Here is a 17,362-nt window from a genome sequence, read left to right as displayed (position 1 = left end):
CCCAGTGGATATGACCTCTGCCATCGATTCGGAGGGCGTAGGTTCGAACTAGTCCGGCGCATGCACATGCAAAGTAGCAGAACTTTTCAGTTATGTGCATTTTAAGAAATTAAATACCACGTTGCTAATAGACCAAAGTTACTGAATAGGTCAGGTGACCCTGTTGTCGGTCATTCAATAGGTTGAGAATTATGGGCAGATGTGGATTTTTGACGGTCTCCGTGGCGCAGTGGTATCTGCGGTGGAATTACTAGACGGAGGTCCTGGGTTCAATCCCTGACTGGACCGATTGGTCCAGGTCTAGCTGGTGAGAGGCTTAGGCCGTAGTTAGTTACCACCCTACCGGCAAAGACGTACCTCCAAACGATGTAGCGTTTCGGTACGATGTTGTGTAGAAACTGAAATGGGTGAGGATTTTCATCCTAAACCTAATAAGCTAGCCCCATTCCATCTTAGATTGCATCAACACTTACCATCAGGTGAGATAGCAGTCGAAGGCTAGCTTGTAAAGAATTTAAAAAAATGTATTTCGGATTTCAGACAACTTCGGCTTCTTAACCGTGGACCTATTGACGCTTCACGTTTATGAAGCAGAGCTAGGTTTTCTTTTTTAATATTGAAAAAAAAAATACATAATCGGAGCGATTTGCCGTCAACTAAAAATAAACAAGGAAGCAAACTCTCTCACACTCTTTGTAGTTATAAGTGTTGGTCAAATTGCGTATTGGTGGCCATTTTTGCGAACTCATAATAGCAACATTTGTAGGTCAGACAGATAGACCTTGAATTTAAATATTATGTATTAAATTAGAATTGGACTCTGAGAATTCGTTTTCGTCAAGCGCAAAAGACGGAGGCGCGTATGTATAGGCCAATATACTAGACTAGCAGATGCCAGCGTCTTGGTCTGCGTGAAATTTAGTATTTCACAAATCCTGAGGGATTCTGTCAGAGTAAAAAGTATTCTATCTATCTTTGCTGTGTAAGTGTACATTAAAATCGGTACAGCCATTCCAGAAAATGTGCCGGGACAATCTTACAGACAAAAATACTAAATATAGTTTGTGTTCTATTATCGTGTAAATGACTACACTATATCTATTTGCGAAAACTCTATTATTTTTAATTCACAGACAATTTATATGTATTGATGATGATTGTATTGCATGGTGATTTTATCTCGTTATTTCCTAACTAGCGGACACGGTCTTCGCTTTGTGCACTTTTTCCATACCTTACTTCTACACTACTCCTACCCTACCCCTACCCCTACCTTTACCCTACCCTACCCCTACCTTTACCCTACCCTACCCCTACCCTCCTCGTAACCTAAAATAGTCACAAATAGTCTGTATACCAGATTTTAGCTTTCTACCTTGAAAATTGCGGAAAACACCATACAAACTTCCAACCCCCATTTTAGGGAAGTGGGGGGTTAGAAAGAGACAAAAAGTAGCCTATGTCACTCTCCATCCTTTCAACTATCTCCATTTAAAAAATCCGTTTTGCTTTGAAAGACGGACAAACAAACAGTCACACCCACACTTTCACATTTATAATATTGTAAGTTAAGTATGGATAAACATCTCTCATCTGTTCTTCTGTATGTCTTCGTTCTGCACTGCATGGTAGAAACGCACCATAAAACATCAGCTGTTTGTTGTTCTAATAAATCAGTAACCTGGAGCTTTCTTTCCTAGAAGTTAATGCCATTTTACAGTAATCGGTAACAAATAAACGTAATGTTTGACATTAATCATCATTCATCATTCATCATTAATGACTCATATTGTTCTCACTGTTGAGCACGAGTCTCCTCTCAGAATGATTAGTCCACCACGCTGGCCCAATGCGGATTGGCAGACTTCCACACGTAGATAATTAAGATATAATTACCTATGCAGTTTTCCTCACGAATTTTTTCCGTCACCTTCGAGACACGTGGTATTTAATTTCTTAAAATGTACATAGCTAAAAAGTTATGCATACCCGGAGCGGATTCGATCCTACGCCCTCCAAATCGCAAGTGGCAGAGTTCATATCCACTGGGCCATCACGGCGACGATTCTAAACAAAAAATAATTCTATCCGTAACTAATTGATTTGAATTGATATTTTATTGCTTTGTTTTCTACTTTCTCTGGGAGTTCTATAATCTATGTTAGATTCACAACACAAAGCATAATATTTTTTGATTATGATAGGTTTACAAGCGGATACCAAGATAAGCGGATATATAAAGATTTCTAGGAAAAAGCTAAGAGAGATTAACGTCTTGAGATTTTTTACTTCACTTCAATTTTGCTCACTTTACGTCATCGTCATCAAAAAGAACGTTTGCTGATGGTTATTGACCTTTTACCGTAGCGACAGCTTAAATACTTGTAGGTATGATGTTTATTATGATCAGTGGCGAGCTAACCATGGATACAAAAAGGCTCTGCCTATCCTGATAACTCATTACGAACTCTTTGGAGAACAAATTTCTCACTTAGTAAAAGTTGTTTATATAATGCTTATTAAAAACCCTATGCACGCCACTGATGATCATCACGATGTGTTATCAGTAGTTCAAAAGTAAGATTCTGCTGGTGGAATTTAATGGCCTTCATAACTTGTTCTGGAGTGGTTCTATAAGATTATATTATTATACGACACTCTTTGATATTGATCGATCAGAAGGGGCACTGTTAGTCTCTTTTAACGGCCATGCCAGGCCTCCTTCTTTACAGGAGCAGGATAGGAGGATATGGACCTTACAACTATCACTCTGCTCCAATGAGGAATGGCGGGCTCAGTGTGATAATGTTGAATCGTACATTATCAATTTTAATGATAGTGACCGGAGCCGTGACGACGGCTAAACGTACTCTCCGAGGCACAAGGGTGGGTATTTCATAACTCGGGATTCAAACCCAGGACTTCGTGATCCGTAGCCACATAGACTAACCACTGGACCAGGCAGTATGTTCTGCACGCTTAATCTTATATCAAGATTGTATTAACTGGTTCATCGTAAACTATATGACCTAAAACAAACAAACAATTCGCATCCATATTAATTTGAGGCTCAAAGCCTTGGCACTGACACGCTCGATTTCAGCAAGATTACTATCGAACCGCATCGTGTTCTGAAGTTTTAGACATTGTTAGTATATCTATATACTAGCGAACCAAATATTTTCATTATCAGATAAAGTTTATTACTAAACACACATTGCGTGTGTGACCTTTATCTACGTCATAACACAATATGGTGCATGTCATAATATTTATATTATGTGTGTTATAACTTATTAATGGCTAACGCAGTCGTTGAAGTAGGTAATGATATTATAATGGGTGGCACTTAAAGCGGTACTCATATTCGGATTCTTTTCGATTTTTTTTTATTGTGTAGTAGTACACTAAGCAATCATAGTTATTTTTAACCCCCGACGCAAAAAGAGGGGTGTTATGTCTTTGATATGTCTGTCTTTCTGTCAGTATGTCTGTGGCACCATAGCTCTCGAACGAATGAAGCGATTTCAATTCAATTCTTAGACATTTTTGATGAAAATCGGTTGAGCCGATTAAAAATTGGGAGGGGGGGGAAGAACAACCGAATGTCTGAAATTATACTTGAGTGGGGTCTCAAATGAAAGCGCACTGAAAGATAATATTGATGACTTGATCGAGAGTGTAATTAATTATTTCATGAGCTACAGGGGTTTTTTAAATTTTTTAATTTTATTAACTAACTAGCGGACCCTGTCAAGCTTCGCTATGTCTTTAGTGTACTTCTTTCCTGATTTGAATAGTAAATTCGGGCAAAACTGTGTCTGTAAAATTGATTGTCTCGTACTACAAAATTGTTTGTGCTGCGGTATTTACCCATTATTTAATTTTTATCAGAACCTTTACTCATTACTCATTCTGACCTGAATTTGCCATCTGACCGCTAACCGCATCTTACACAAAGAACTGCAGTTATCAACTGGGTTGGTCGTTTTCCCATCCTTGCTAAGCATTCGTCATCAAGGTTCAAAAACCGCGTGATTACAAATCATTCACTTTAATATTTAATTATTTAACATTAGGGAAAACATGGGAATAAATATCTCAAGGCTGTGCAGCGGGCATTTTTATAATTTATTTTTAACCGTCTTAAAAAAGGAGGAGGTTCTTAATAACCTTCATAACTTCGTCATTTCTGAAAACTCTTCAAAAATTATTTTTTTGTTTAAGAGAGTAAAAGAGTGTACTTCCAGAATGGTGCCATTTAATTTTCATGATAATCGGTTGAGTGTTTTTGTGTTAAAATGAAAATAACGAATCCACAGTACAGAATCCATTTCGTTATTTTCATTTTAACACAAAATTACTGAACTGATTTTTATGAAAATTAAATGCTAGGTAACACTAAAAACAGAAAAATAAAATATTTTTAACAAAAAAACGACTTCAAAATCACAGAAATAAACTAAAAAGCGAAAAATAACATCGTATTTGCTACCTTTTATGGTGTTGATGTTATTTCTATAGGCATTTCTCTAAATGAGGTAGGTATGTTCTTCGCTTTAAAGAAAATCATAGGACTTAGCAGACTGTTGTGACGTACAATGGATTTTTATCAAACAGTAGACGCTATTTTTCATTGTCCTTTTGTACTAACAAAACGTGCACATACTTGCTAATTGTGATAAACACTTTACTATTTTAACTTATAACATGTTGGTTCTAATTGTTAAGCCAATTTTGTATTCTTATTAGCACAACACACTACTGTAACTATATCAAGTACCTATATCTGAACATATTTAGCAATTTGATTCTATATTTTAAAGAGGGGTTCTATATTTATGGCGAAGCCGGCTTAGAGAGCTATTAGGACATTAATGCCGGGTAGACATGCCAACCGACGTCAAACAAAAGGCCGAAGAAGAAATCAATAAAAGTGCAGTCATACTCGTACAGTTTTAGTTTGTGATACTTCTACTCCTCAGACCAATTCCTATAGGACCTGCCTAGACGTTACCCCTTTGTCAAAAGTATATGATCATGATCTAACGTGAATATACATACTGTGGCTATACAGTCGATGTTTCATTGTGTTAAAATTACACGTGTGTGTATTACGATTTACATTTTATAGTTGGACACAGGATATGTTTATTGGTGTTAAATATATTAAATATTATATTATATATACTTTATTGCACAAAAAAAACAACAAAGAAAACAGAAGAAACATAGAAAACAAGTGTGTCCAAAAATATTTTTGATCTGTAAGTTTACGCCCCTTCAAAAACTATAGACAACTTTTTTGGTGAATTTGAGGGCGATACAAGTCCAAAGGTAATTGGTCTGAGCTCTACTCATAGTCTTCTATCTAAGATTTCGAGAAACAAAATCTCCTGCTGCAAATATTTTTACGGCTTTCGCGTTGGAATCATTCCTCGAATCAGGACGAGGCCAGATTCGCACTGCGGAGATATGCAAGACCGTTTCAGCTTCCGTTTTGTCTACCAACTACGTGGGTATCTTTAAGTCAAAAGTGAAGTCACACCTTCGCTTTTAGACGAGATTTGCAGCGAATTAAAAATTCTAGATTGCCTCCAATTGGAAATCAAACCGTTATAAATCATTTATACTACTACGCCAGAGGAGTATACGCCAAAGAAAGACGACTAAAAGTAATCTCTGTTACTACGCACCGGCTAAATGACTTCATATTATTTAAAAAAAAAGTTCTTTCCCCGTGATACCGCGCTCCAGCTTTCCGTGTAGACAGAAATAACTTCTACGAGTGAGTATCTCAATTATTCAGTGCTTATATTTCATTGACCCAATTTAACTAAACGCTTTACTGAGTGCTACTTTCGAATACAACACTTGAATGAAATTAGGTCGACAAATTATTATGTTTGTGATGTCTAGCCAAGTACGCATATAAATAAACAACATACAAACATACAAAGTAATGATTTTATGTAATACTAGCTGACGCCGCGCGGTTTCACTCGCGTGGTTCCCGTTCCCGTAGGAATACGGGGATAATACTAAAACCTATAGCCTTTCTCGATAAATGGGCTATCTAACACTGGCCCATATGGAGTTGTCATTTAACCCTGTGAAAATGTCAGACATTTTCAAGTAATAAAATACCTATTGACGGTCATTATTACATCTGACAACAAAGTAAGTAAAACAAAAACACATTATGTATTCATGGAACCATTTGATCCCCAAGGCTTAGTCCGCTATCTACGAATACCTACCTAATAACTAACAATTGCTTTGTTAACAATGATGGCGAGTCATAATAATGTATAATGTATCGATAGGTAATTGAAGATTAATATAAATTCTGAATTATTTTATTCAAATAAATTAATTGGTTCACTTAATTTTTGTTCATGTTTTAAATAACAGCTGATCTAACGTACGTGTTATTTTTATTTATAACTGCAAAGTTTCATTCAAACGCAATCATATATGTATAAAACATGCGTAAATATAAATAAAAGCTAGTGAAGTAGGGGTTGAAAGATTACATCGATTTCATGCGGACGAAGTCGCGGGCGTCCGCTAGTACTAAGTAAAAGCTTGTATTGAAATAAATAAGAAACACAACCCATTGGTTATGGTAACCGGAATACACTCGTCCATAACAATCTACTCGATAGGTAAATACAATACTTTATATATATATAGCAATCAAATGGAAAACTCGCATTTCCCAAGGATTTATTGCTAAGGAAAACTGCGATACATTACTGTCGTCATTCGATTTCATGCATTATTTCGCAAATGAGTCACGAATTGTTAATGTGCAAGTACATGGTTATTAGTTATTACCATATGTACTGGTACTTCGCTTGTTTGTTAAACTCAGTTACTGCAATGTTTACTTAAAACATGTGTAGAAATGTGATTGGCTACTTGTTGTGTTTAAAGTTTACTGCAGACTACCGCAGGTATGCCGCTACCTACGCTACCTTCACACGATCAAGATCCTGTGGCGTGTGTATGTGCTACGAAAAAATATGATATGAGACTGGGATAACTGCGACGCCATTGGACCATTATTTTCTTCTTTTTTGATTTTGTAAGTGCCGTAGGCTGCTTAATGGGGCCTCAGCGGCGGTGTTTTTTTTTTTTGACCAAATTGTGTATATATTTCTTTTCATTAGTCGCATGTTAGCATAATTTTCGTAAAAAACGGCAATGTCCTAATGTCATACGAATCAGGGTTTTCAGTATTAAAAACGTGATTAATTGCGTAGGTTGCGGCTCTGGCAGCTATGTGCGATTAAATTATCAACTATATGATGATTTATAACTCAGCTACTTTGTCTCGAACCTAATTTTTTATTATTACGTATAGTTGCATGTCGTCATTATCTAACTAGCGGCTCCCCATTGTTTCACTCGCGTAATTCCGGTTTCTGAAGGAATATGGCGATAATGTTACTCGCTGATGATGTTGACTTCATTTGGTGCAAGAATTTTGATAATCGAAGCAAACAATCTATTTAGCATTTTTGATAAAATTAAATATCTCAATATAATATCTTTTAGAAATTGTGGAAAAAGATATTTTTTTTAAATCATCAATATTTTCGCTGTAAGACCTTGTTATTTTGTCTCTACCATAAAGTTGATAGGTGCTCCGTAGCCGGTTGGCTCTGTTTAATCTATTGCCAAAACAAACTCGGATAGGAAATGTGCGACTGATTCACCGCGAAAATTGGAAAGTTGCCAGCGAGGGATATCATCCTCGACACGAGAATTGTATGAAAAATTTGGCACAAATATTTTGCGTTCACGTGAAGACACTTTATTTTTAAAAGAATGGTTTTCAAAGGCACAGTGTCTCGTTTTCTCTGACAATAGGTATACTTATGTGAAGATTTTCATAACTAACAGTGTTTTAGCATTCAACCATTATTTTTTTAAAAATATTTTTACAGACATTTTTCTTATAAAAACTATATTTAATAAGGTACTTTTAAGTATTTATTTTAAGATGAAAATGAGACTATGACGTTGAAAAAAGACGGAATTATTTCATATCAATACATTTAATCATAATTTCTTTATATGCTAAAGCTAAAAGTTAATTAAAAATAATAATTTATTACTTTCAATAACATTTTCTTTTCTTGGTTAATTTAAATACAGTTCGCTACGATTATTATCTAACAGTTAGATTGTAACTAGTAAATAGGTAATGACTAATAGATGATATCGGGTTATCCGTGCACAGTCATAACAAGCTAAACTTAACCTTTGGTTTTGTATGTCATCATGATTGGCATAAATGCACAACAAATTAGCACGTAGACCGACAAATCGGTCACGTTTACTTTTGAGGGAGAAAAGGCGAAAAGGTGGGACTCAATTTTAATCTTAATAGCTCCAGGCTTAAAGGTTTCGATTACCGCCTGTTGGACTATTGTCATACTCGCTGCTGTCGCGAATTTGGAGGGGAAAGGGGAGTATTGGTCGTATTTAAAATACATGTCTAATATTGGTATACATAATCACCCACACATTAAAAGTCAAAAATGCTCAACAAAAATTCGAAATTATAACTTTTTATTTTAAAGGACGATAATATATCTCAGGATTGATATACAATGTATTTTCCCACTTTTTCCGAGAGTCTTGTTTCGTAATATAAGAAATAAATAGATACCATAGGTAGGTACATAAACAAGACATAGCACAAATGAAGTCCCATTTGTAACACGCTTATATATAAATAAATAAAGCTTTTAAAAAGCTTATTCGGCTCGAAATAAGTGTGAATTTTACTGTAGGTACCTAACCTACAATCTTTTGTTTGTTGTTATATTTTTTACTAGCTCATTTTATGTTTGCCCTGTAGGTGGACTTGGAGTTAAATGGAGAGCCGCTGAACATCCACATGAAACTGGGGGAGTCCGGGGAGGCCTTTTTCGTAGAAGAAGTAGGGGAGGACGAGGCGGCATGCGCGGCGCACCTGGCCACCTCGCCCATACCGGCCACGAGGTTCGACGAGCTGTATGAGCCGAGGCGGAGAAACTCACTCTCTGCTGTCGAACCTGATCATGGACAAGCCTCTGACTACACGAAGAGAAGGTGACTTATCGTTATATTATAACTAGCGGACGCCCGCGACTTCGTCAGCGTGATATTTAGTTTTTCACAAATCCCTCGGGAGCCATGGATTTTTCCGGGATGAAAAGTAGAATATTAGTTTATCCTGAATATTATCTATCTCCATTCTAAATTTCAATGTGAAGGAGTGACAAACACACACACTTCCACACAACCTTTCGCTTTTATAATATTAGTGGGACTAGCTGACCCGGCAAATTGTTCTGCATTAGACATTTCTTCCATATAAAAATGACGATTAAATAATAGGGGTGTGGGTAGGATGAAACATACTGTACTACTTACACTCATGTCAAATATACATGAAATAATTAAAATCGGTCGAGCCCTTTCGACACACACTGACACGATTTCAATAACACATTGACACGATACCTTGTGTCTATTTTAGTGACCAGTAGAAATTATTAGATTTTGAAGATTGTGAAAACCGTTAGCTTATAATAATTAGCTGATGGAAAATTGTGAACTGGTTATACCTAATGTTCTTTTTTTTTGTTTTGTTTAGCGTCGAGAAATCTCTGCTGTTAGTTTAATTAATGTATTTTTATTATACCTACTTAATTAACAATAAAAAAGTTTAATTGTAATTTTAAGCAAAAAATATTCTTACACAAAAATAATAATTAAAAAAAAATGGTGATGACGTCACTTGGATATCATCAATCGTATAAGTTATAGATATACACAGATAAACATAATGTGACTTGTTTAAAATTCCAATACACTTTAAAGTTTAATATTATACCCTGTTGCAGTTAACATAGGTATTAGGTATACAGATAAACATAGTTACGGGTTGTTTAAAATTTCAAAACACGTTCAAACTCAAGTTTATTACTTTAATAATACCCTGCATACCCTTTTGTCTCATACTGGCATTTAAAAATTAACTGACGAACGTTAATGTGCTTGAAGAGATTACTTGGATAATTGAGATTTATATCAGGAAATAATCCTTATTAAAAATATTCCATGATGAATGTGTTCATGAAAATTGGTCATTACTCTTTATAATTATTAAAACAAAGAGTAATTTAAAGCATAATAAAGTTGGATGTATACTTATAGGTTTATTTAACACGAAATCGTTATATTACTGTTCTTATTTCGGTCTAAAGTTCGTTGAACCCTCCTTAAACATAGAGTTGACTATAAAAATCAATATCAAATATTCCATTGCTGGCATAGAAATCTAAACTGGAATATTACGTCTATTACAACTTTTTTATTTTGTTTAAAATTGTAAGATTAAAATAGCCACTTTTAATAAATCTGATACTTCTTCAGGATACTAATACACAATACGCAAATCCTTCTGATAATATTTTTAAAAGACCAACTGTTGTGTTTCTTGCCGGTTTCTTCTCAGCAGAACCTGCCTTCCGAACCGGTGGTAGAATCTTTACAAATAGTCAACTGACGTGTCAAAAGTGCTTGTAAACTGAGCCTACTTGAAATATATGATTTTTGATTTGATTTGATTTGATTCTCATTTGACTCAAATCTCGAGTTCGAGTTCGACAAAATGTCGACTCACATTTGACTAAAAATCACGACTCAAAGAACTAATATCGAAAAATTCGCACTTGTGAAACTAACGCACTGCGAGGTCCGAAAAAATAGACAAGGTTCTTGAGACATGAGAAACATTTTTTATTCGACACTACATAAAACTTGATTTATGTTAAGTACCTACCTACTCCTAACACTAAGTTACTAACGTTTATTTAACATATCAACGTAAAAAAAACACTTGATATGCTGAAGTGTATTGATGTAGAATAGCCTTTTTACATCAATACACTACAACAAGTTATCAGTTAACAGGCTGTCAATGTCAATGGCGTCATTATTTCTAGACCGATAGAAAAAAGTAGGTAATTAGAAAGCGAATCACACGCTATATCATTCAACTATAACATACACGGACCTATTGCGGTGTAACTATGCATTTAAATAAAGCTGTAAACAGGTACAGACCGCACACCGGATATTATTTTATCGTTATCAAGCCTCGATTCAACTGTCTATACAATATTATTGGTACAAGTTTTTGCGTCACCTACTTTATCGGCGTGGTTTACACGTGGCTCTATTATCAGTGCAGATTTTTAAGTTAAATTCAAAACTGCCAAATATACCCTTTTTCTCTCTCCAGTCGGTCCCTCATGACTGAGGACTGTGAACACCTTGGCGAGTCGTCATGGAATGCTCCTCCATTGAGTACGTTCGCTGGTCATTTGGACGGCATTGTGCGGGCTCCTGTTTCCTTGAGAAGATCTGACCATCGGGTTGGAAATCTCGTGGCTGTTTGCCTTTCACATTTCCACAATTTTTTTCCAAATTGTCGTTACCACAGCGTGTGATATGTCCAAAATGACTGAGGGTGCGCTGTAGACAGATGGTTGAGAGACGCCCTTTAAAATTACGTAAATATTAGACAGTTATACGTTTATTTTTTTTACAGATACACCGCAGACGGGAAGTCTATGCAAAAGCCGGACTTGAGCAGACTGGGCAAAAACAAAAAGGACGACAAAAAGACAGTTGACGACCACGACCATGAGGCATTGTTCGAAATGGACGGCTTGAATGAAGGCTCGTCCGATTGGACGGATTCGAAACCAAAGACATTCGCAGCCACACAACTAGGTTCAGCTGAGAGCGAGGCGAACCAAACGGTGCAGAAGATCAGCGAGCACAATGACTTCCGACCAATCGACGCACCCAGCCACGAGGATCTCAAACCCAACAACGGAAATGGCAAAAAGAAGAAAAAGACGAGGAAAGTGAGCTCGAAGAAGAAGCACCAAAGAAAGTCGTCCACCAGTTCGATTTCTAGTCAGTCTGATCTCCCCAGTTCTGAGCAGCGCGGTTCGCAACCGACGGCTATTCCTAACACGACTGATATTAACTTCTTCAGCGACAATGAGGCAGTGACAGGTGGTCTTAGGTAAGTTCAATAATATTATGTTCTTATGTATACTAATATGTGTGTTATATCTTATTATGTTCCTAAAAAAGTCATGTTTGTGATCTTACTTACTTAATTTAAAATAGGCAATCGAGATGAAGAAGAATATGGACCATTCCATATTAACTTCTTCAGCGACTGAATACATATTCAGTCATTCACATTTTAATAGATCATAATTTGTTGTGGAAAACTTTATTTTACTGTTTTGTGAGCTTAATCTGTCTCTGACTATATTAATACTTTTCCACAAGAAAATGGTAGTATGGTGTGGGGAGAGAAAATTACACTTCTTTTGTTATCAATTATCCAATGTATTGATTCCACCTGCTAGCTGCTATAACGTAATGTATCATCATCACTATGAACCCATATTCGCGTCACTGCTGAGCTCGAGTCTCCTCTCAGAATGAGAGCGGTTAGGCCGATAGTCCACCACGCTGGCCTAATGCGGATTGGCAGACTTCACACACGCAGAGAATTAAGAAAATTCTCTAGTATGCCGGTTTCCTCACGATGTTTTCCTTCATCGTTTGAGACACGTGATATTTGAATTCTTAAAATGCTACAACTGAAAAGTTGGAGGTGCAAGTCAGGTCAATCATCATCATCATATCAGCCGATGGACGTCCACTCAGGCCATAGGCCTTTTGGGATTTCCAAACATCACGATACTGAGCCATCTGCATCCAGCGAATCCCTGCAATTCGCTTGATGTCGTCAATCCACCTGGTGGGGGGTCGACCAACAGACGCTTACTATTGCGGGGTCGCCATTACAGCACTTTGGAACCCCAACGTCCATCAGCTCTTCGAACTATGTGCCCCGCCCATTGCCACTTCAGCTTCGCAACTCGTTGAGCTATGTCGGTGACTTTGGTTCTTCTGCGGATCTCCTCATTTCTAATTCGATTACGCAGAGATACTCCTAATAGCTCGTTCCATCGCCCGCTGTGTGACTCTGAGCCTTCTTATGAGGCTTCATAGGTCAATATGTAGTTGTTAATGAATTTCGCAAGGATCTGACGGCGTTACCTGGTTACAGCGAAGAGATGTCCAACTTGAACCTCAAAGGCGACAATCGCATACCGCTGGCGTTGTCGGACACGGCGTTCGAAGTCCACTCCGCCTCCAGACATTCGTAAAAAAAATTATATTAATACTTGTACTATTGCACAGCGCAACGCAACGCTTTTCCCACTCGATCTTGTAGTTCATTACACCTCTTACGTAAATAGAACTTGTAGGCAAATTGAGCTATTTGCTTTCACGCCTCGTATCCGCTGTTAGTACTCCTTGATTGCTATTAATTTCTGTGTACGGTTAGTTAATGGAGATTGTAATTTTGTTTATGTAAGAAATCTAGTTCAATTCTAATTATTATATTTCACAACAATTTATACTTATTAAGTTTCTTTAATCACCGTAGATAGATCTTGTTGATGTTATTGTACATATCTAGTAAATTGCACAAGTACCTCCATTACCTCTCCTTATAATATAAACGACACAATAGGGTAGTTGACTCATATCAAATTTAATATAAACAATATTAATTTCGTGTAGTACATGAAGTAAGGGTCCGAAATATATCGATATAAATTAATAAAAGTTAAGGATTTCTTTAAAAACCTTATTTGAATATCACGTATTTTTTCAAATTTTACAACCGTCAAAAACGCTGTCGTCCATTTTGTGACGTCACTAACACCCTTGTGCTAAACGTCGATCTAATTGTTATCTAATATTTTTGTCGAACGCTCCATTTGTATGGGATTTATTGTAGTGACATCATAAAACAGTTGAAATATAGACTGTCATGGCCGACAGGCGTTTTGGCTCGTATTGTCAAAAACATATTTAAAAACTGATATTTTCATGTAATCTCAAAAAATATGAAAAAAAAAATTTTAGACTAGTAGAACGATACTAACGAACTATTTAAGATCATTTAAAAAATAGTGTCAACTAGCCTATTCTTATTCTAACCTACTCGTATATCTAGTGTTTAAATAGAAAATATTAATTGTTTATGTTGTAGTACTTCCGGTTACGCAGATTACTTTTCTTTTACAAAACAATAAACAAGATAGATCTTAATCTACTCGTACTACTCACGTTAATTAATCTACTAACAATATTAATTTATATTCCTAAGTTAATTGTAATTCGCTTCGCTGATTTTAGATAGTAACAAATTAAAACATTCCATTATTTAGCTGTCTAATAAATTATTGCGTAGATTTCAATATTAGCAAATATTTTTTGCCTAAAATTTTGTAAATGATTATAGTTTAATTTATATGCGCAAACATATCTCGTAAATATTTTATTACAGGTTTTAACTCCGTATTAATATTCAAATGTCATTCACAGATTGATGTTTTCTAAATATAGATCCATACAAGTAACTATTAAAGGACCTACGATTAAACTATCCGTATCCGTACATATAAAGTACCTATATCCGTCTTACAATTGTATTTTATGCGAAGCTCAGAGTTTTTATTCACTATAATATCGTATATAAAGCCTAAAACCGCAGTCTGGCTATTTATATACATCAAGAATTGACAAACCAACTGGTAGTTCCAAATAATTAAACATGACAAATCAATCATCTCAGATTGATGGACCCAGGACGGCAATTTGTAGGGCGTGTTTCTCACATGCCCTGCGAAATGTTTCTGTTTATGGGCCCTCAGATCAATTAATTACCTTTGGACTTGTATCGCATCCAAATTCACCAACAAAATTGTCTGTCCTTTTTTGAGAAGAGGACTTACATCGAAAATAATTAATACTAATAAATATATTTTGTGTCCTTACACTACACACAACTATAATTTTAAATCATAATACACCTGTGGAGTTTTAACATTATAAAACAACGATTATATAGACGCAGTTTGTATAGACACGTAAGATCGTGATCATATACTTTTGATACTTACAGAGGGTAACGTCTAGCGAGGCAGGTCCTATGGTAATTGGTCTGAGGGTGGGCCATATGCTTGGTCGGTTGGTCCGTCTATATAACTATAAAAATACAAAGAATTGCATCCATCTTTTCCCATGTACAGTCATGTGGAGTGTATGTGTGTCCTTTATTGTTGATGGTGCAATTACACATTGTTAATGTTTTTGTGGTGAATCAACAGTTTACCGTTCGTACGAGCATTACTCGTAATATGTAACCGTTATTGTAGATGTATGAGAATGTATCATATTCTGTAATGTAGACGCCATTTTGCTTCGCTTCTTTTTTCTACACTTATCAATTTTGTACATAGTTATAATTACCTACTATTAATATATGACCCATTATGACGGATTATAAGAATTGAGGTTTTGCGGATATTGATGTTTAAGTAGGTATTACAAACTGAACAAACAAATATGTTATCAATTTTCGAATATTTCTTTTAAAATACAAACTGTGTCAATAATAGCTTTGTTTTAAAAAGTATCACAGATACCAGTAGTCAATAAGTAGTAATATTATACAAAGTAATAATAGCTAGGTACTGGAAGTAGTTATATGTATAGTGAAAGTTTATAGTCTCATACTATACTAAATTTTTTGCGACATGAAATGACTCTTTGCTGTCAATGTAACAGTAGATTTGAATTTAATCTTCGATCAATAATGCTCAAGATTCTTGATAACATAAAATACGTTTGTGATATACATAATTGCAAGCATAGTACCTAATCAGACTATTATTCGAGGTAAAACTTTCATGACAAAGTAATTACTAGCACATTGTTAGAATTTCTGTTGATGATCTCTCTGAAAACTTTCGTAACCAGGAGATTCTGCCTTCGTTTCCTTCGGATTGCAATGAACTCCTAAATCGGAATTAGAGTTTTGAAATTGACTCAGGAGTCTGAATGTCAACAACGCTGCAAGTGTACTGGATTTACAAGCTTTTATTTTATAGACACGTCCTTTTCTCGTTTAGCAAAGGGTCTCGCCATGGTACACCAGTCCAGTCTGATACGGAAATGGAGTTACAAAGAGCTGCCAATGGGGACAAGTCGTCGCAGTCTTGGCGGTGGGGCGAGCTACCCGAGCCGCCGGTCCGCGGTCCGCAGACCGAGTCGCCGGAGACCCCGGCGTCGCCTGCATCCCCCGCGGAGCCAGCGTCCCCTACCGAGCCTTTGAGCTCTGATGAAGAGCGGACGGAGCGACGAGGAGTCTTAAGCGGCATGTTCAGGTTAGTATTGGTTAAAAGAGCAGCAAATGGAGGTAATTTTTAGCAGTTTATTCGGTGGGGTGAGTTGCCCAAGTCACCGGCGTCCTCCGCGGAACCAGCCTTTGAGCTCTGACGAAGCGCCTTGAGCGGCATGTTCAGGTTAGTATTGATATCAGGAACTGCTAATGGGGACAAATAATCGCAGTTTTAGCGGTGCGGTGATCTGGCCAAGTTGCCCGCGTCCTCTGGAGTTTCTAAGTTCTGTTAAAGAGCGGACAAAACATAAAGGAGTCTGAAGTGGAATGTTCAGCTTAGTCTTGGTAATTAAGTAGTTTCTAATGGTGCTAATTCAAAGTTTCGTCTAGAGAAATAGGAGTACCAATGCACCGTCACGCTAATTCGTTCTGCCAAGTAGCATGGTTGTATTCCCATCTGTGGGTACAGTTGCCGGTGGTGTTACACATCTTCTCCTCAACTAGGAAAAACGAATCTACTAACAACAGCATGAATACAAGCATGTGTTTGTACGAAATGTCGATTTGCTGAATGTGATGATATTACACTCAAGATGTGCTTGTTATGTCAACTAGTGCTATATACTCTTTTAATGAAACGGATGTTCCAGTTCGCTTGTCTTTATTTAAGGTCAGCTGTAACAGCTAACTGTAATTTTACTTGTAATTTTGATTATGGCTTAATGCGTATTATTTCCACAGTCGATTGTACAACGGTGAGAGCGATCGGACAACAACGATTGTTGGGGTTCGATCCCAACCCCGTTGGTCTTTTATCGTTACCACTCCTACTACAGTCTTTCCCGACTAGTTGGAGGGGAATGGGAATATTGGTCATAACTAAAAGATAAATTTGTTCAGGTTTATGTCAACGCGGGAAGCAGCAGACACAGCGCCCGGCGGCGTCTACCTGGACGACCTGGATCGCGGTCAAGTCGACCCCGATCTATACTTCCCCAAACACCACGCGGACCGCTATCGGACAGGTGCGCAAAGATAACAGACGTTTATAATTAATGCCGTAGA

At 36.7% G+C, this 17,362-nt stretch overlaps 1 protein-coding gene across 5 annotated transcripts in view; it reads left to right on the top strand.

The window, feature by feature from the left end:
* LOC112051380 (phosphatidate phosphatase LPIN2) overlaps positions 1 to 17,362 on the top strand; it is a 53,233-nt gene that overhangs the window by 12,590 nt on the left and 23,281 nt on the right. For 4 of the 5 annotated variants that reach the window (XR_008251682.1, XR_002887234.2, XM_052887138.1 and 1 more), the window contains exons 3-7: positions 8,876 to 9,108; positions 11,618 to 12,103; positions 13,169 to 13,264; positions 16,089 to 16,343; positions 17,198 to 17,322. Coding sequence is in view for 3 of the 5 variants with exons in the window: in XM_052887138.1 (XP_052743098.1) it covers positions 8,876 to 9,108; positions 11,618 to 12,103; positions 13,169 to 13,264; positions 16,089 to 16,343; positions 17,198 to 17,322 (1,195 nt within the window). In the remaining 2 variants the exon portion in view is untranslated. The remainder of the gene's footprint in view (positions 1 to 8,875; positions 9,109 to 11,617; positions 12,104 to 13,168; positions 13,265 to 16,088; positions 16,344 to 17,197; positions 17,323 to 17,362) is intronic. The other variant, XM_024089986.2, reaches the window with a different exon arrangement.

The sequence above is a fragment of the Bicyclus anynana genome, chromosome 1 (genome assembly GCF_947172395.1).
Source record: "Bicyclus anynana chromosome 1, ilBicAnyn1.1, whole genome shotgun sequence".
In the NCBI taxonomy this organism is placed as follows: domain Eukaryota; kingdom Metazoa; phylum Arthropoda; class Insecta; order Lepidoptera; family Nymphalidae; genus Bicyclus; species Bicyclus anynana.
The sequence above is the reverse complement of the archived record's forward strand: the minus strand, read 5'-3'. Positions and strand labels throughout refer to the sequence as shown.